The sequence below is a fragment of the Candoia aspera genome, chromosome 3 (assembly GCF_035149785.1).
Source record: "Candoia aspera isolate rCanAsp1 chromosome 3, rCanAsp1.hap2, whole genome shotgun sequence".
In the NCBI taxonomy this organism is placed as follows: Eukaryota; Metazoa; Chordata; class Lepidosauria; order Squamata; family Boidae; genus Candoia; species Candoia aspera.
This window is the reverse complement of record NC_086155.1, coordinates 170,250,592-170,272,008: the sequence shown is the minus strand read 5'-3', so window position 1 is coordinate 170,272,008 and position 21,417 is coordinate 170,250,592. Positions and strand designations below refer to the sequence as shown.

At 36.8% G+C, this 21,417-nt stretch overlaps 1 protein-coding gene across 1 annotated transcript in view; it reads right to left on the bottom strand.

The window, feature by feature from the left end:
- Window positions 1-21,417, bottom strand: part of RP1 (RP1 axonemal microtubule associated) — a 203,098-nt gene that overhangs the window by 18,788 nt on the left and 162,893 nt on the right. The window contains exons 42-46 of the mRNA XM_063299285.1: window positions 16,917-17,049; window positions 12,127-12,278; window positions 6,637-6,889; window positions 5,237-5,475; window positions 2,138-2,264 (exon numbers count right to left, since the gene is read on the bottom strand). Of these exons, the coding sequence (XP_063155355.1) occupies window positions 2,138-2,264; window positions 5,237-5,475; window positions 6,637-6,889; window positions 12,127-12,278; window positions 16,917-17,049 (904 nt within the window). The remainder of the gene's footprint in view (window positions 1-2,137; window positions 2,265-5,236; window positions 5,476-6,636; window positions 6,890-12,126; window positions 12,279-16,916; window positions 17,050-21,417) is intronic.

The window sequence follows — 21,417 nt, the reverse complement described above, 5'->3', positions numbered from 1 at the left end:
AATCAACAAACACATGCTCTAAATGAGCAAATCTGCTTGTTAGTAGTTGTTATTAATTAAAATATTTTCCTGCTTTTCTTATTGAAAAATGTACTCAGAGCAGCAGCTAACAAAATCGTTAAAGCGAGTTTAACTACAGCAGCTAACAAGATAGTTAAAGTAGGTGTTACCTGATGATGTTACCTAGTTGGGTAATGAAACATCTGCAAGCAAACCACCAAGCTTAAAGAGCACCAAGGACTCCACAATTCAACCCTGAGCTACATATATTCTCTTCTATTGGAATAGTTAAAGTAGAATTTAAAATACAGGCAGCATAAAACTGCAATTAAAAGAAGACAATACATGCACCTGAAGCATCAGTCAATCATATGGATAAACAAGTGTTAGAAGTTTCACCTAACTGATGCCTGAAAACAAAAAGTACTGGAATCACACAACCTTCAAACCATAAGGCATATGGGAAAACAGGAACAACCACTGAAAAGGCTCCATGTTGATAATAGCCCGACTTCAGAGGAAGTTGACAATTAGAGGGAAGTCTTTCTAATTGCTTTTACATGCTACAGATTTAAGCAAAAGCTGGTTGTATTTTAGACTGTTTGGACCCAAAGCATTTATGCTTTTAAGGTGATAACTGGCACCTTGAATTGCAATGGAAATGCACTGGAAATAGCACAGCTGGAATAAGGGTGATGTTATGAGGCTTTGCTCTTTTAGGACCAATAAAAATGGAATCATGTATTTGGAACAGATCTTGGAAGCTATGTTGTTCACCTTCTTGCTGAATATATGGATCTGTAACACAGGATAGATACAGCATTTCTTAGAGCTGATTATCCTTTTCTTAAATCCAACAGGCAAAGTTGAGCACATCTGCTCCTCAGGGTATCTATTTCATTGTCAAACACTTATCCTAAACTTTATCTCCAGACTTGGATTTTCTCTCAGTTGGTTCTAATCCTGCTTTCTGGAGCAACAGAGAACAGCTTGCACCAACTTCTGAATGACAGTCTTTTAAACACTGGAAAACTATCACTTAAATGTTCGCTTTTCCGGACTAGATATATCTCGATTTTTCAACTGTTTCTTAAAGGACTTGGTGTACTGGGACGGATTTCAATGTGCTGAAATGACTAGAAGAGAACAAGTACTTATTTCGTGAACATAGAACCTAGCACACTGAGTGCTGGAGGGGTCCACATCTAATTAAGGTCTAGTAATTATATACTACAGTAGTTTGTAGCTTCTTCCACTGAGTGGCTAAGCCCTCTCAGTAATCAGGGAATACACCAGGATTATACAAAGGGTTTTTTTGCTTTGATGAAGATTGATGCAAAACATCTTTCTAAGGGTCACTTACAAATCGACCTGCCTCTCACCTTCTAAAGTATACAGGGAGAAGCTTCTGCACATATGTGTCACATGCATATAAGCCTCCTTGAGCAAACTGGAATTTCTGACAAGGCCCCCAAAGCAAAACAAAGCATTTCATAGCCCCTTTTCTCACAGTACAAGCACAACGTGGCTTGTTCGTTTAAGGAAAATTATGTCTTGCCCTTTTAATTGCTTACATGCCACTTAGGTTGGCTTACAATAATGAAAACCAATTCTAGACCATACAATATGAGAACAAAACAGCAAAACAAAGAATCTAAATCACAACAAGGAGTCACATTATAAAAGCAGGCTGATAACAATAGCAGTCTTTCTGCTTTCCCATCCTTTTATAACTTCTCTTTCTTGGAGAAAAATAGTTTCCCATATGGCAAGAATGTTGGCAATTATTGCTAGTGTTAGCATAACACAAGAGAGGATATTTTAAAGGACTGCAATAGTGGCATAAAGAAGGAACCATAATCCAAACAGTCTAGTAAAAAAAAATAACAACCACTTTCTCCCCAAAAGAAGTACCTCCAACTAAAAATGGAATATAACATTTACTTTTCTTTCTGGACTGTCATCTGGCATATGCCATAACAACTAGTATGTAGTTTTAAGAATTGGAGCCTAAGCTGGTTTATCATCCTATACTCCTTTCATTCCTTTTTCCCTTTTGTGTGACTTTTCTACTCCATATATGGAGGCAACTGTCCTTTGTAAGCCTTTCTGGGAGCTGTTTTGGCAAGTAACAAACCTGTTAAAAACCTGGAGCCAGTTATAAGAATGGGAAATTCAGCCACTGTGCATCCTTTATTATCTGGAAAATCTCGGCAGCATGGGAATTCTAAAGTTTCCTTACTCTTTCTATTCTGAAGCTTCACCTACAGAAAAGAAGAAAATAATATATGCATAATCAAATCAGACCAAGAGATGTTCAGTCCCTCAATAAGCAGCATAAATCCTTTGAAATTCTTTTCATCAGATAGCCAATGCATTTCCTAATTCTAAAACTCTGAAGCATCCTTTGGCTGTGAATTCCTCAATTCAATTATTCATTATTGAATTAACTCCAGTACCATAAATTATATCTTGTGGCATCAATACCACACACAATACATTAGTTCTACACTTCAGAGTTTAACTGCAATTTACTTACAGCAGAAATGCAGGTTAGTAGCATGGAAGGACAGACTGTTCACTGGGGTTTGCTTTACTTGTTGAGCAAATGTGCTCATGAGGACTTCAAACAGACTCAAATAGCAGTTACATTGTGAGAAGCAACCCCAAGTGACAGAATACAGCAGTGTACATGTGGTATTATACTGAATTCAAGAATATATCATAAAATCAGGAAGATTTTGCTGTGGAGCTTTGAACTTGAATATTCTTTGTTGATTTTTGGAACAAATCTATACTTTAGAGGGAATGGCACTGGGCAGTATTCTAGATTTTTAAAATCTGTCCAGCATGCATAGAAAAAGTAATCTTCTCTATTGATATTTCTTTAACTAGTTAAAATAGAACTTTCAAAATGACCACAGAAAACAATGCAGGCACAAAAAGTCCAAGCTTTTAAAAAAAATAATGTTTTTTGAAATCTGAAATGACACAATATTATCTAGCGTTTTATAAAGACTGTAATATATAGAAAGATGTCACTAAAGGAAGATATAAAAGATGACGGAAGTGTGAAATTTATGTTATTTAGCTGAAGAAATAGGTCAGGCTGTTGTTACAGTCCCTTGTTTTAAATACCTAGGCTTTGTTTGTTTGTTTGATTGATTGATTTCAAGGCTGGCATATTTTATTGGCTCTTCTTCAGTTCAAAGTTTAAAATATTGCATCATGGAGATATTGTTTGGTATATTGTTTTCTGCTACAGATTAAGGTTACTGTGGTAACTAATCATTTTCGCCAGGTGAAGAGTTTGAATTGAATTGTCCTCTTTTCAGGTGTTAATAGTTGAATTGCCTGAAAGGAGGGCAGTTAGCTTGTTAGCCAGCCCCTTCTCTTTAGGCATGTAGAGAGGATGCAGCTGAGGGAGAAATCTCTCCTCTTTGAGAGCCTGTGAGAATGCAGAAGCCTATAAATATGTTTTTGTGCTTTCTGTAAATAAATTTATTTTTATAGAAATGCCTGGTGTGTGACTTTTCTGATCTCTCCTGGGCCAAATGCTTTCTAGCACTCTGCCAACAGATCTAGCTAGTTATCCTTGGCCCCAGAAAACGCCTTTAAGCACAGCTAGGATGTTTTTGCCTAATAGTTAACAGCCCCACTTCCCCCACAGACAATGCACCATTTGAAACTGCTTTTGAAATTTATCCAAGTGGCTTGCCATGTTGTACAGAGGAGGGAGGGGGTGGCTGCCATTTTTGAAAAATTAAAACAATGGAAAAATCTTGCCAAGTGTATAGAAGTACCTTTCTCCTTTCCCCAGCACAAGTTGTCTGAAGAAGGAAAGTATAATCTGTAATTCCTTTTCCTTACATCTCACTGTGGGTGCGGCTTCAAAAACTTTGGAAGCAGCCACACACACCTGAGAAAGATGTAGTTGCTTTAAAAATACAAAAAGAATTGCTTTCTACACACTTCCATGCATTCTGAAGCATGTCTTTCAAAGGATTTGTACAGCCCTAGCAGGTAATAGGTCAGTGTTTCTCAAGCTTGGCAACTTTAAGATGTGTGGACTTCAACTCCCAGAATTCTCTAGCCAACATACTGGCTGGGGAATTCTGGGAGTTGAAGTCTACTCATCTTAAAGTTGCTGAGGTTGAGGAACAATGGTTTAGGCATTAAATAGGCATTAAGTAAATTCAGCAGGCAAGCATCCCCTTTTATGCACCAGCTGCTCTTCAAGTTGATCTTCACTGGCATCCCTGTTTTCTCAGCAGCTATGTCTCCAGTGAACATAAATTATCCCTTCTCTGATATGAAGGGGGAAAAGTATGTTCCTATAAATACAGTGAAAGGTATGCCCTCGGATATTGTGAATTTATTTTGCTTTCAAAAAACTTGATGAAGTTTCTATGGTACAATTATTTTAATGTAATCAATGAGGGCTATAGGATCTTCATCATCTTGGACTTCATTGGAGAGACTGTCACTTGGGCTCACTATTTCATAACCCATAACTTATTTGTCAGCTATTTTTGTTGAGACTTCGTCTCTGTTTTCCTTTGTTCACTGTCTGGAATGCAGAACCAGAAATGTAGCGGCCAGTTTGGAATTATGTTAAGACAGACATGTTTACTAATAGCAATTAATACACAAAGAATACTGAAAATGCTGCTTACAGTACACATGCTTTTGGACTATCACAAATAAGTTATAAAGGTGCATCTAACCCAAGCTGTTTCTTAGATATAAGTAAAACTATGAATTTATACAGGAATAAATATGAGATTCTATAGATTATTAGCATTGAAGTTAACTGCATAAAGTTCTTCCTGATTTTGTCATCTGCATGAATGGTCATTATTATAGTAAAATCTACTGTTAATTAAGTCTTATGTAATAAGTATTTTTATCTGATTACAGCCTTCTGCCAACAATTTCACTGAGTGAGTCAGGGATTAAATAAAATGTGTTTCCTTCCAAAAAATATTGTTTTCTATTAATTGCCCTGGCTATAGTATGGAAACCATACCATAATGTGTTTGATCAAGACCTACATACAGCTACTGAAATCAATGAGGTGTTGTGACATGGGATGATTAAAAAGCCATTGATGTATGGCTATACATAGACATAGATGATGTATGGATCATCCTCTATGTCTATGTATAGATTTGTGAATTACAAGACTAATGAACATTTGTCTAAAACTTTGTAGTAATGTATAATTAAATGTTACCTCATGACAATGCCATGTTTCTCCCTCTGTACCTTCTACTTCCAAGCGAATTTTGCATATCTTACTAAACTTCTTATCTAGCTCCAAAGATGTCTGATAAGTTTCAGCCCTTTTAAATGATCCTTTGAGAATGAAGACTGAAGCTGATGTACCCTTGTCATCACAAACTGTCAGAGTTAACTTAGAGTTCCTGTAATTGTCTGACATTTCCCTAGTTATAACAGTGACGTCCCAGGTCCCTAGAAATCAACAAGAAATAATTTGTTTGCAATGCTACATGTGAAATGTGAAAAATGTTTAATCATTTATTAGTTCTGTAGTATAATTTGGAAGTTTTGGACATATAATGTGGATGGAATAACTGACAGTTTAATCACATCATCTTGTAGAATCGTAAAATATCATAATTTATATAATATGCTAAACAGATAGATTATTTAGCAGTCTTATAGGGCTTTTTTTTTCCTCACAAAAGTCTGAGGAAGACACTATTTCCCTTTTACAGGAACATAATTCAAAGATAGGAATTAGCTAACTGAAGAATACATTGAATACACTGAATCCAGTGTTGCTATTTTTTCATAATGGTACCATGCCTGAATTCAAAGTTGCCTCAGCCATGCACCCCTTTCAATTAAAGATTTTCTCTACGTAGAAATTTAAAGCAACCAAATTAAAAAAAAAACAAAAAAAACTGTTGCTTTTGTGAGCACATAGCCGATGAAAGCACTATAATAACGACAGATCTATATCCCTTGCTACTCCAATGCTTTTATTTGCCACACTCCTTGTTTTAGCTAATCACAATTAAAAACATGTCATATTTCAGATATGAGTGTGTATTGGTATGACACTGTAGAAGAAACAAATACAATAATTTTTGAGTATTTAACATATACATATTCCAATGAGTTTATCCCTTCCAATAGTTACAGAGGAGTATAGAGTTAATATTTGCCTTTGGAATAGTAATGAGATCATTTAAATTAATCAAAATTTAAGGCACCATTCCCAAATGTGACTGGGTGAAAGAAAGAAGACTCGGCTAAAACAGGTGAGGATTTTCAGAAAATAGCCTCAGATCCAAGAGCCTTATGTCTCATGCATGGAGAATTCTCTATTTTCTTTTCTCTCTCTATGCTGCATCCAATCCCCACATCTCATTTTAAAACATTGCTTATACTTTTTAATCTATGTGCTAATCTATTTTTTATTTAAATATTATAACTGCATTATCCAGTTTTACAAAATGCCAAGGATATTCAATTTGCATTAAAGATATTATTCTGATAAACCTATCTTATATGTTTTTTGTTTTTTGTTATTCTCAGTAGATCCAACCAGGAAAGACAAAGAGGCATCAAAATAGAAGCTTGAAAGCATTTTATTTTATAACTTACCATGGGCATCTTTTGCCAGACTTTCTTTACTGATTTTTCCAAGAAGCTGCAGTTCCCGTTTCATCTTTCCATCACCAACACCACTGTCCAACCATTGCTGGCATGAGAATACATACTGACTATTGCTTTTCTCCAATTCTTGTATCAAGATTTGGTCAAGGTACCAGCCAGCTCCATAACCAGAATTATTGTGTTCCACAAACACTGTGCTTAACATCCCAAGATCAACTGCTTGGATGCCAAAGATACTTATCTATTTTGGGGGGTGGGGGATCAGGAAAACATTTGTATTAATATAAACATAATTATAGCATCCATTTATTTAATTATGTTTATTTATTCACATTTTTCTGGCACCTTCTGTTGAAAGCTGCTAAGACAATGCACAGCAAGCCATACAATTATGACATCACAATAAACCAAAGTAAAGTAACAATAAAAACACAAAGACTCCAACTGATACCCATGCAGTGGGACTTCTGAATGTAATATATGGAATATTTTAAGACACCAATTTAAAGGATATGTCAACATTTTGGAGAAGAAATCTCCAATGCAGGAATGAGAAACTTTTTGCTGATGAAATAGTGGGCATTTGGTAGTGGTGGATACCCAAGATGTGGGTGGAGGGAACTTGTCTTCTCCAACCTTGCACACAGTCTTGTCATGAGTAAGGATGGCGAGCAGGGGGCTCCCATCCAGACTGTCAAGCGCATGCGTAGCACTGAGGAATTGGTCAGCCATTCAAAGAGACACAGATCGGGACCGCCTTAACCCTTGGGGTTTATATGTCTGGATTTTCCCACGCTTCTTCAGTTTGTTAGGATTCCTGTTAAGTACTAGCAATAAATATTAGAGACCAGTTCCTTGTCTCAGTGTGTTTCCTGGCTGTTAGGACAGTCTAATACTTACCCTCAAAATCAAGCCAGCAGAGTTAGGGGATTCTCCACAACATATTTTAAGGTTGTGCAGAAGGGGTGTCTGCAGAGTAGGATCTAAAAGTCAAGATTGTAGCCACAATGGTGCAGTCAAAGCTCCACCCATTTTTTATGTTCAGAGCTTCAATCGCACTGTTGTGGCTCCTATCATGACTTTTTTACCACATCCTGTGAATAACCATGCTATACAGCAGCAAGGGAAGCAAGAATCTCTGTCTTTTTAAAAAACTTTGTGGGATGGAACCACAGAATGACTCCCAAACCTATTTGGAAATTGTTTGAAATGTATTACACTTCTTATTCTACAAAACATACTGTAGCTACAAAAGAGCTTTGAAGTACTCTAAGGAATATTTAGATGGGCAGTTATTTGCCAACAAGTTGCTTGTAGAGATGAGTCACTCTGTCTCAATAAGGCCCTTTGCCTTGATGGAGCATGTTACACCATATCAATGAAGCATCAAGACAAGTTGACTTGACTCAGTCAGCTGCTCTGGTGCAACAAAACAGACTTAAATGCATGTGTAGAACATGTACTGAAGCCTTTTTGTTAACTGGATGAAATGTATGAAATAACAAAATGCTTTAAGGGAGGAATTCAATCAAAAGTTTGTTGAAGTAAGATCTACACAACTGTAAAGTATCTTTAATTCATGTAAGGTACAATTCTGTGAATCAACTGTATAGTCTAAGTCAAGCAGCAATGCCAGAGTTTTATGGAATTCCCAAGCCTCTTTTAAAGGAGCATTTGAGTGCCTGTAATTGCACCAAATTTTAAGTTTATTTTATGAAAAATAGAATCTGGATTTCCTGCCATTTTTGGTGGGGAATCCATGAACCTATAGCATGTCCCAGGTATCAAGGCAATCCCTTGGCCACCCGAATGTTGCCTTCTTCTGACCAAAAGCATGCCACTGATTTGGCAGATTTTTGGCAGTTATAGCATTTGAAAACATTGCCAATACCAATACTATGCCAGCTGAAGTTCTATGAATGAAAAGAAGGTGCAATATGCAAATAAATTGTCTAACTATTCATTCATTCATTCATTCATTCATTCATTCATTTATGGCCAACCTAACTCTTAATACTTCAAAATCCAAATATTGCTGACAGCACAAAGTCAGTATGAACCACAGAAAGTTGTCAGTTTCATGTGCATGAGAGTGCAATATGGTGATATAAGTAAGAAGCCATTCATTATTTTCATTAAAACTAACCCTTATTAAAAATACTACTGCTGCCTCTAACAAGTAACATTGTGTTAGCAGCTACATGATGGGATGAAGAGCATCTTTCTTCAATAGTATGTCCTCCATGCTGGCAAAGAATTCCAAAAGACAAAAACATTTAGAAGGTAATAGATAAGGAAAAACTGTTAGGGAATGAATGCATACTTTGGGAGAGGATGGGAATGGGTGGATAATAAGCAGCTTGGAAGCATCTAGATATTCCTGGCTGATCTCAAAAAAGCTAAGCAGGGATTGACCCTGTAAGTATTTGGATGGGTGATCAACAAAATATCTGAGGACTTTTTAAAAACCTGGAAAAAAGGCAATGGTAAAATGCTTCCCTATTGTTGCCAAGGAAGTAGCATGAATGTATCTATGTTGTCAAACTTGACTCAAAGGAGATTGTTCTTCAATGAATGGGTGGAAGGAACTGTAGATGTCCATGATAGTAACAAGATGACCAGATGGATGATAGAAGTGGCACATCTTGGCGATCAGTGTAGTACCAGACTAAGACAAATTAAATAAAACCTCAAGAAAGGAAATTGAAAGCATTTTTAACTTTTTAAAAATCAAATTTATAGATCTTTCTAAAATCTAAATATTAATATGATTTACAATACTGTTCGGGAAAGATAGCATTTTACTTGAAAAAAATAGAATATCTGATATTTTTACCTTTATATATTTAGTTATCATCTTACCAAACAGTTACCATAGCAAATGCTGTCCTTAATGAGCAAGTATATAAAAAAGACCAAAATAGGTAACAGTCATGAAAAGCTGTATTGCAAATAACTTGGAACATTTTAGCACTTTTGAGTTTATTATGTGAAATTGTAAATCCTGTTGTGCCAGTATATACACCCATACATAATAACTCATTCTGGCAATACTAATCTTCCTTTTTTGTTACTTTTTTTCAGCTTCAGATCCATTATTAAGCCCATTCTGTACCACAGTGACATAGATTTAGGAAACAGTGGTCCAATAGACCCCTTTGTTATCAACAAATCCTCCTCATGAAGGATGAAATTACAGTTTTCACAGTTTACTAAAGTGAACTTTTATTTTATGCCATTTCTCCCTTTGTGAAAATGCTAGCTGCTGAAAGGCAAAAGTGATTCTTTAAAATTCGCTTTTCTGATTTAGATTCTTCTTTAACTAGGTGAAATGATCATTTCCTATTCATTTAACCCATTAAACCAATAAGAGCAATTAGCTACAGAAATAGTAACTCAAGTTATGGAAACAAAGCTGTGATGAAAACATGATTTAATTAAATTTCTTTTATCATACAGTTAGGACAGCATGTAGCTGCCAGTGTACATTCATTATTGCAACTGAATCACTGAACACTGAATCCCAAACCCTGTATCTAATGCTTTATTTTGAGGACCGAAACGGGGAAAAAGTCCTACATGCCAAATTGCTCAGTACTTGAAATAATCAGATGGATACAAACTTTTCATTTGGGGGAATAAAATTAACCAGATAAAATATAATCCCAAGAATTATTTCATAATTTTTGTCTTCCCCATACACTCATGCTTATGAGACAATTGATATCAATAGATAAAAATAATTGGGGGAGGGCTGTGTGTAACATAGGCAACATAGGTTCTCTCTCCAGTGGAAAAACAACGTCCACAAATAAAGGATAAACTTGGTAGAATCAAGATTTATCTACAGGTAGTCCTCGCTTAACAATAGTAATTGCAGCCTGCAACTCTGTCACTAAGCAGTGTGGTCATAAAGCACAATATCACATGATCACACCAACTTACAACGGCAGTTGTGGCAGTCCCAGTTGCTGTTGTTAGGCAAATCCTGCACAGTTGCAGTATCCCATGGTCACATGATCATCATTTATGATCTCCTGCTGGCTTCCCCACTGACTTTGCTGATGGAAACCGGCAGTGAAGAAGGTCACAAATGCCAATCACATGACCACGGGATTCTGCAATGTCATAATTGTGAGCCGGTCACCAAGTGCCTGAACTGTGATCACATGACTGCAGGGATGCTGCCATGGCTGCAACTATGAGGACCCGTTGTAAGTCCCCCTCATTCAGTGCTATCATAACTTCAAATAGTCACTGAACAAGTGGTTGTTCAATGAGGACTACTTGTATCTCTAAAATAAGGGAAATGCAAATGAATTTTGCAATGGTGAATAGAGGAAATTTGCATTGCATCAATGATGGTTTGCAAACAATATCACCATGCTTGGGGTAGGTAAAAAATCAGCACCTGAAAATGTTTTTAAATCTCCTCTTATAACTTTTCAATGTAAGACATTCCAGAAATCTCCTGGGTAAGTAAATCAATTGCATTAGATCTCTTGATTACAGGAGATCTGTAATCAAACAGCAAGACATTGTCTTAATTAGATTTGATATGACCAGGAAGAGGGTAGGTTACACAGAATGCAGATATCTCATGTTATATTTGTTACTGACTCAGTACTGGTGTTGCTTAGCATTCAGGCATTGCCTTGAGTTTCTCTGCTGTGTTATAGGTATTTATTTCCAGTGATAATTTAGGAAACAGATATAACAATCATGGCATTCTGTGTTCACAGGTAGACCAATAGTCACTAAAGGTCATAGCAATATAATATGGATACCTCTCCTCTCCTCAGCAATTAGTTGGTTCATTGGGATTGCTGCAGAAAGTAACTTGCACTGGGAGTTCTTCAAAGAAGAATTAACAATTATTTTACTATAGAGATATTTTAATGACTTAAGTTTTTCAAAATGATAATGATAATTCTGTGACTTGGAATTTGTACTACAGGTGCTTTTGTAAGTGCTATGAACTAGTGTGCATTGAAAGCATCCAGGAATCAGTTTTCAGTGAAAGCAAATCTGTCTGGAAAAGATCTTGAATTTTGCAATATGATAGCTACTGAATCCTTTGAAGGGTATGTCAACATGTGAATGCATGAACATTCACAGACTTGTTCCATAATGTTAAATACTTCCTCAAATACCCTTTTATCCAGAATTGTAGTTCTTTGATGATTGAATGAGATAACTAATTACTTGTGACAGCTTAAGCACTGTCCTAATTTTCTACTAATACATGGCATTACACATGTTTTGTGGGTGGCAGTAGGTGGCCTGTCTTCCCTTCATTTTGCTAATTGTTGGGTCAGGGCACAAATTTGAATCTCAGGATTGTGCTTCGGAATTTTTCAGGCTGTAATACTTTTCTCTTTTAACTAAATTGCTATATTTGGACACAATGGCTGTTCTACATTCCAATGAAATAACTACAAAGCATCTGAAGCATGCCTACACACATTGCATACTCACCTGACCCTTTTCAAACTGTGGACATGATTTTGAATGCCTAAGTTTTCTTTTGTAAGAGTCTCCATTCTTTCCAAATAATGTAATAAAGATATTGGCATCTGTTTCGGATGCAGGTAATGTTCCTGTATAAACACTGACTGAGTAAATAACTTCTGTAATAGAACATCAGATGAAAGAGCATATGAGAAAGAATCCATGCAAAGAAAAAGAGATAAAACAATCACTCATATATTCTTTCATAGACTGATACTTAGTATTACTGATCAGTGGTTCTCAACCTTGGCAACTTTACGATGTGCGGACTTCAATTCCCAGAATTGCCTGGCCAGCATGCTGTACATTAGTGTTTAGAGTATAGCTGTACATTAAATTCTGAATTGTTTGTAGACCTAAAGAGGACCCAAGGAAATGTAAAATGTAACACCTTAAATATTTGACAGACTTGAAACAATCAAAAATTAAAAGAAGGAAAAATTCCCGTAAGATATGCAGACTCAAAACTCTCTACTTTTGCTGTGTCTTTGCTTGTAGCAAAGTATCTCCCTTGAGCATTAGCACAGTAAGATAAAATTGGTATGCGTGTTTAAAGAACAATTCTGCAATCAGAATTTTCAACACAGCTCAGCCATCCTTCTTCATTCCAATGGAAGGTAACAAAAAATGCACACCATATTATAAAGGACTATCTGCTTTGAAGACTAAGATATCAGAATTACAATGTTATGTATATTCATATTTCAAATCCATAAATTAAATCATAGCATCCATTTCCAAGTCAATGGAAAAGATCTAACATGAACTGGTGGATTCATACATTATGCTAAGCCATGAGTTGTTTATTGAGTACAACTCAATAGTTCTATTGAGTTCACTTACTTGAGTTTACTAACTTTGTGATAAGCCAAAACCAGAGAGGTCCCATTATGGCTTGGCATGGTGTGTGAAGCCAACCACTGTTAAAAGTGAACCCTGAAACAGATGATGATAGTATGGTGTGCTCATTGTTGATGATTCAATCGTCCATACCCTCTTCTACCTTTTTCAGCTGACATCCTGTATTTATTTACTTATTTAAAGATTTTACATGGACTCCCGTCTTAACCAAATAATGGGAGGGACGTAACAAAATGGATACATACATAAGATAACATAATGTAAAAGCCATAAGGCAACACATAATTAAAAGTGACCAAGGCTCCTCACAAACTGTCTTGCAGCACAAAACTAGACACACAATGTGGGCTCCATGAACTTCCTGACTCCAGCTCCTGAAGGAAAAGTCAGGTCTTCAAGTCCTTCTGCGATGACAGCAGGGTTGGAGGATACACAGATTATCGGGATGGGGGCAGGGGGAGGCTGTTCCAAAGGAAGTGCCATGACAGGGAAGGCACACCTCTTGGGTCCCACCAGTTGACATTGTTCCACAGAAAGGGCCCAGAGCATGCCTACCATGCCACTGTAATAGTCTAACCGGGAAATGACTAAGGCATAAGTGACCTTGAGCAGAACTTTCCAATCCAGAACTGGGTGCAACAGGAGCATATGGATTACCAGCCATTTTGGGATTACCTCAATTCTTTTCTTGGACTTCTGTTGACTCTGAGACCCCTTTAGGCCTGCTTTTAGCTTCTTTTTTAGAATATGGGCCCTTTTCTGGCTATAGGGTACAGCAGCTGTCTTTTTTTTATTATTTGTTTGTTTTATTTATTTGTTAGAAGATGTCATATATCTATTGTGATATCACAAGGAAACCTGATATCAAAACAAGAGTCACAGTGTCTTATAAATTAATGTTATCTTCTATTATAGTGTAAACATTTGCTATACACTTTATCAGATGTCTCAGCAAGGAAACAGGAATTTTGAAGATTAGTTGGGAAGAAGTAACACGGAAGGAAACAGAGGAGGGTGGGGGAATCTATGGTCCCACAGACAACTTGTGACCCCCCTAGTGCCCCAATTACAACTTTTCAAAAGTCTCTAGACCAGTGTTTCTTAAAGTGTGGTCCTAGGACCCCTGAAAGTTCCTCAAGATCTCAGGAGTCCACAAAATCAAAATTATTTGCCAGCCTCAGCTGAAAAATAATACAATATTAAAATCCTATCAAACAATTGTGAGAAGCAGTAGCAGCAGTGAATGAGTCAATCTAAAATTTTAATAGTGTAAATATTGATAAATATAATCTATACAGACAAAATGTCTTTTAGGATCCTCCATAATTTTTAAAAGGAGAAAGGGGTCCTGAGACAAAAAAGTTTAAGAAACACTGTTCTATACTGACTGGGGACAATTTTTAAGGCTTTTTTTCTTTTCTTTTTTGGTATGGCTGGGTAGGTAGTAGATTTAAGGAGCAAAATGGACATCTTAAGCTTTATGTTGTCCTCCCTAAGAACTCCAACCTCCACAAAAGAGTAAGTAATTTTTTGGTTTCAGTGGGGTTTTAATGGGCAAAAGGAATATCATAAAGTTTCTGCAGATTCAAGCACCATGATAATTTCTTAACCTTCAACTTTCTAAAACTGCAAAAAAAAGAGCTGAAAATATGGGGTCTGCTTACTTTACTGATGTAATTTTATCAGCCAGATTTCCCGTGGCCTGTAACCAGGAAGAAGGTCATTCAAAGTTTTTTTTAAAAAAGCTGCTCCTTCCTACATTTAGTACAGAAAATGGCAGCAGCAGGATTGGGAGAAGATTAGCAAGTCCGTTTCCCTCATCTGATAAAGCGATTCTGTTATTATGCCATAACAGATATGTAGTTGTTAGGAACTAGATACCTTTTTATTTTATTTTTTTAACCCAAAAGAACAAAGCTGCCTAGCTGAAATCTGGGACATGAGATTTAATTTGTAACACAATTCAGCTCTGCAAGTTTGAGTACCAGCTTGAATATCACACCTGTTTTCAAGAGGAGAAAATGTGCTTGATAATACAATCCTACTGTGTACTTTCTATTCAGAAATAAGTCCAAAGTGTTCAAGGTTTATTTCTAGGCATATTTAGATAAAATTATAGCCTTGCTGAGATTTCCAAAGGATTCTTGAACAAATATGCAAGTTAATATCTATGACATCTGCTTCTATTTTAATACAGTAGAGTACATTTTGATTTATCATTTACTATAATAGAAGTAGTAGTTATTTAAGATCTAATTTTGAAATCTATGTTACAGATGTATAACAGAGAGGTCATTATTCAAATATCAGTAGTGTTAAACCTAAGCTTGTTGTTCTGGACAAATCTTTTTTTTTTTCACATTAATCATGTTATAATGACTCAGGTGTACAATTCAAACAATGATCTAGTTCTTGCATAAACTGAGAAACAATTTTTTATTTCTTTTATATTGATTGTAGGATATACATTTTAATTAGTATCACCAATTATTGCACTGATTTTCATGAAAAGAGATGCATGCTGTTTGTTCAAGATCAGCTGCTTTTCTTCTGAGCCTGTTAGTTTGATAATTGCTGCCACCACCAATTAAAGTAGTATAAGGAATGGGGGGGGGGTTACCCCTCACATTGATCAATATTAATGTTAGTCATTACTGATATAATTGAGAATGATGTCTGAGTGATGTCACATAGTTATGTATGTGCACTTTAAGCAGCATGACAGAACTCTTTTTTATTTTAGAATACTAGCTACATAAACAGTATGTAGAAGTTCAACTTCCAGCAGCCATCTATTTGGCTTTGAGTCAGAATAGGACGGAAATAATTGTCAGCGTTTGACCATCTACACAACCCTCTTTTTCAAAGTGTAGGATTCTAGAAATGTTAGCAGCACTTAATTTGAAATCAAGGAGGCTTAATTACTTCTGCATGTTAATCCCACTGAATTTAATGAAATTTCTACAATATGCATTTTTGAGGTAGAAATTCTATAAAGGTAGAGGTAAAGGTTTCCCTTGACATTAAGTCCAGTCGTGTCCGACTCTAGGGGGCGGTGCTCATCTCCGTTTCAAAGCCGAAGAGCCGGCATTTGTCCCATTCAGAAGTCAATTAAATCAGATCTCCTGGATTTAAATTAACTAGCTGTTTGATCTGCAACACATGCAATTAAAGTTAAATTCCACTCATTTCCAAGTAAGAATCACTACCTAAATCCTAGTAATGTCAATGGAATTAAACTCTTGTCTAATTTAAATGTTTGTAGGAAATTATAAATATTAAAGTTTTTTTGCCCATTAAGGCAACTTTCAGGGTTTTTTTTTAATGCAAAATACTGTAGAAATGGGATTATCCAAAAATCATGCATAAGTGTAATATAACCTGGTCAGTAGCATGTGAACAGCTAAAGAAAGTTACTCCAATTATTGAATTACAACTCCCATAAACTGAAGTACATCTCCATCATCCATAGCAATTACCAATCAAGAGATCGCATGAAATACATACTTTTGGACATGTTTTCCCAAACATACTTTATTGTGCAATCCTGAAAATGACGTCACCAATTTATTCCCACTGATACTTCATTTTTCATCCCTATCTGATATAATATTTATTGGTCTCCTACAAGCTTCTTCTTCCTGGTCCCATCTGCACTACTGTTCTTCCTCACGTGTGTCCATCTTTCACCAGTTTCTTTCCTCTATCCCTGTCTAAAATAGCATGCAGATTTTATTATTAAAGCTGCCTGTTTGAGGAGTATTCTCCCAACAACCATCAATACGACTGCAATGCAGTTAACTGCACTGCTTGACAACTAAGAGCTGTCCTTGATGTCATGGTTCTGCAGTCCCAAGTTTGAAAAAGGGTTATCCCGTGGCTGTCCAGCAACATACCATTAAGTGGAGCTTCATTTGGTCTGACTGTTGCTAGTTCCGTCACAGTCTCTGACCCATCTTCTTCAGAAAGCCATCGGTTTAAAGGGTGAAACCCTAACTCCTCTTTAGTATCCAAGTCTTTCATCCGCAACTGCAGAGCAAAAACAACCACATTTTTTTTTAATGAAGTAGTCTTGGAGAAGAACAAGAAAGTAGGGACGCGGGGTTCATTTCAATCATTTTGACTGTAATTCTATCTCATATGTAGGGTACCAAGAGCCAGAGTATACATTGTTTATGCCTTTTTCCTACCTTTTATTCAAGAAATTCAAGACTATTTACATTACAGGTGTTCAACTTCTATCAGCTTGAGGTCTACTCCAGGCTTATACCACTCCAAGTGCAAATTTCAGGAATTTTAAGGGATGAAATGGGTCCCCTATGCTTATGCAAAGCTTCAGGCATCAATTTGTTCCTAACATCTCTTTTTTTTTTTAAATGGAGAATTATCTGATTCCATCCACTATGGAGAACTCTAGGGGCCATTAAAGAAATACTGGCAGGTTGCATGTGGCCCTTGGGATATACCTGTTGCACCCTATTTCTACAAGATTTTTTTCTCTTTAAAATAAATTTTAACTTTAAAAACACTGCATTATATGGAAGCTACCTAGCAATGTCTCTCACAATGTGTTATGCTCACTTCAATAGAACAGTTCACTTTGTTAATGGGAAATATTTGGCATGCAAATTTAGAGAGGGTCCCTGTTAAATAAGCTACTTGTGTCCTTTTGTGGAATTTCTCCTTAGTGGATAATCCTCCCTCAGAAATAGACAAGGAGTGGAGAGTAAGATAATTAAGCATAAACAGACAGAAAGAGAAAGAGAAGTTCAGGCAAAAATCCAAGTATCAGTTCCTCCTTTCTCCTTCTTCCAAATGAGCAGGATGCATCTGTTGGTCAGATATAATGTAAATTACATAATACCCTCCTCTTCTAGAAGATGGAATTAATGCATTGTTGACTCTGTGGCTGCAGTGACAGAACACACTTAATCTGGTTACTGGGAGATTATGGGAGTTGAAATTCAGCACATCTGAAGAACAATAGGTTGGCATTGCAGGACTTCTCTCTCTGGATTCAGGCAATTATTATTATTTTTTCCCCAGGGCTGAAGGCAGTATGATATTCATAATATTGTTTGAAAGAGTGAAGATTGTGCAGACATGGCCTACATAAATTCTCCACCATATTTATGGGCAGAAAAAAAGGGTGGATGTTTCACTTATTTTTCTTAGAGATCAAGAAACTCTTCAACAACTTGGCGCCACATAAGGACATAGCTCCTTTTATTTTATTTTACTTTTCCTCTCCAGAGTGCTAATTGTATTAATATGTGTTACATAAATAAGTAAAAATAACAGCATTAATAATTCTTTGCTATACACCTAACCAAGGTTAGGGAGTGTTTGTAGGGCAGTGGGGAATAAGGGGGATGGGATGGTGGCTGCTGCTGCCACCAAAAATGAAGATTAAAGTTCTTCAAATCAGCCTTGTTCTTATGAAAAGAGTATAAAAAGAAGCACCATAATTTCTGGCTCAGTTTTAGGGCTCATCTCATTTTCTTACCCTCTTTTCTTCCAGTGTGCTGTCAGACCAGGGAGACCACCTCCCAATTCCTACTTGGTCATGGAGCTCAGAAGGTAGATTGAGCCAATATTTCTCAACCAACCCACTTGTCATAGATTTCTGGTTCTAGAGATGATTATTAACGGCAAGTCCATCTATACCCCCTTGAGTTTCTCACTAAGAAAGTATGACAGACATATACAAAATAAATTATCTGTGGAGAAGCTAATCTATCTATCTATCTATCTATCTATCTATCTATCTATCTATCTATCTATCTATCTATCTATCTATCTATCGCCATTACGCACTGGAAACTGAATAGTTCTTGTATTCAAACTATTAGCACAGCAATAAAGGCCCAGAGCAAATATCATATTGCTGGATTAAAGGTTGAATGGCCCTATTAAGATGGTCAGCATATTCTATATTTCTGGAACTTTTTAATTTCCTTATCACAAGAGAGCTCCTGTAGCATGGAACCAACTTCTTCCAGTAAGAGTTATGGAATTACATCTTTCATTGCAGTAAATGGAAATGTAGAAGTAGACAGAGGCCTTGGATTAAGAAAACTGGCATTGCTTTCCATTTTTGCTTCACAACTGCAAATAAGATAATTTTTACTTTGTTGACCAAAAGGCAAACATGACTAATACAAAAAGTCAGAAGTAATCATGCTTCAATTTTTGTACTTTTGGATGTGGTTTCAAACTAGACACTGTAGAGAAGACTATACTTGTATGCAGAAGGGCCAACAAATAAAAGGTACCCATTCATCTTGCACCCCATATTTAGCTTTAAAAAAAATCAGAGAAAATATTTAATAACTTCCTAGGAAAGGCACTTTGTATAATTGTAAGAATAATGTATTTTACTTTCAGTTCTGAAGTGTTAAATTATCTGTAACAAAAAGATGAGCTCTGAAATTTACATTCATTATTATACATGAAATGACCAGTTTCAATTTTAGGAAAAATAATTACTTCCTCACATAATTACTTCCACTTTCTTTTGCTCTCTTCCCCCTGGAATCTACCCTGCTTCAAATTGTGGAGCAGCACTAATGGATGCAATGGGAAAAATAAATCCGTTCCATGGATCCAAACAGGAAAAATATGATTTTCCATTTTATTTTTACTATAAAAGGCTGGATTTGACAATATTCCAGTAAGAATTTAATATTTATTCAGTTTTTCTAATACAGTGTTGATACCTGGCTTCTTAAAAATATCGGGGAATAATTGGAGAATAATAGTTTTTCAGAGCATACTATGTATTCAGTGCAGGAAACAACTATTTTAATATTTTAAATGTAAGCCTTACAGAGATTTATTTTTTTTTGACCTGTCCCTACTTTCTTGTTCTTCTCCAAGACTACTTCATTAAAAAAAAAATGTGGTTGTTCTTGCTCTGCAGTTCTGGATGAAAGACTTGGATACTAAAGAGGAGTTAGGCTTTCACCCTTTAAACTGATGGCTTTCTGAAGAAGATGGGTCAGAGACTGTGACGGAACTAGCAACAGTCAGACCAAAGACCCACAGATCAGCTAGATATGAGCTCACTAATATTCCTAAGGAATATGCAGTGGAGGTGAAGAATAGAGTTAAGGGACTGGACTTAGTAGATAGGGTCCCGGAAGAACTATGGACAGAAGTTCGCCACATTGTTCAGGAGGTGGCAACAAAATACATCCCAAAGAAAGAGAAAGCCAAGAAGACAAAATGGCTGTCTGCTGAGACACTAGAAGTAGCCCAAGGAAGAAGGAAAGCAAAGGCAACAGTGATAGGGGGAGATATGCCCAATTAAATGCAAAATTCCAGAGGCTAGTCAGAAGAGATAAGGAATTATTTTTAAACAAGCAATGTGTGGAAGTGGAAGAAGACAATAGAATAGGAAGGACAAGAGACCTCTTCCAGAAACTTAGAAACATCGGAGGTAAATTCCAGGCCAAAATGGGTATGATCAAAAACAAAGATGGCAAGGACCTAACAGAAGAAGAAGAGATCAAGAAAAGGTGGCAAGAATATACAGAAGACCTGTATAGGAAGGATAACAATATCGGGGATAGCTTTGATGGTGTGGTCAGTGAGCTAGAGCCAGACATCCTGAACAGTGAGGTTGAATGGGCCTTAAGAAGCATTGCTAATAACAAGGCAGCAGGAGATGATGACATCCCAGCTGAACTGTTCAAAATCTTGCAAGATGATGCTGTCAAGGTAATGCATGCTATACGAAGCAAATTTGGAAAACACAAGAATGGCCATTGTGACGAACCTGACTCCATTACTGCACAGCTAGATTGCACGTCTCTCACGTAGCCTCAGAATGCTGTATATTCCCTTATAAGGGCATGACTTGTATTTCCCTATTCTCTTTGTACTCACTCCCCCGCCCTGATAGAACTGCTGAATAAAAGGAGGTGGGGGCGTGGCACGCAGGAGGCAGCACCAGCGTCCTCCTGAGATGTAGCGTCTCTCACCACAAAAGAATCCTGTACCTACCGTTGTTTTTTCGACCTCACCCTTGCGAGGGAATCGTTGGCTCATTCCCCCCCCAGGGAATCCCATAGACCGAAGGGCGAAGGACTGGTCGCGCGACGCGACAACTGGGGGCTCGTCCGGGATCCCTTCGGTCTCACGGTGTGATCTCTGTCTAGAGGTGCACTGCCTTCACTCTCGTTACTACGCACCTGGAAAAGGCTCTGCAATCGTAAGTAATGGGCTCCCCACTCTCCAAAGTTTCGTCAGTTCATAGGGACGAACTTTATGATTTAGTGAAGAAGGCTAACTCTTGTCAAAAGGCTAACGGTACGACCATCTTTCCCATTTCAAAAAAATCGGTGACTCAACTCCTACTGTACATGGAGAGACACTGCCCTGTCTATCCTTCAG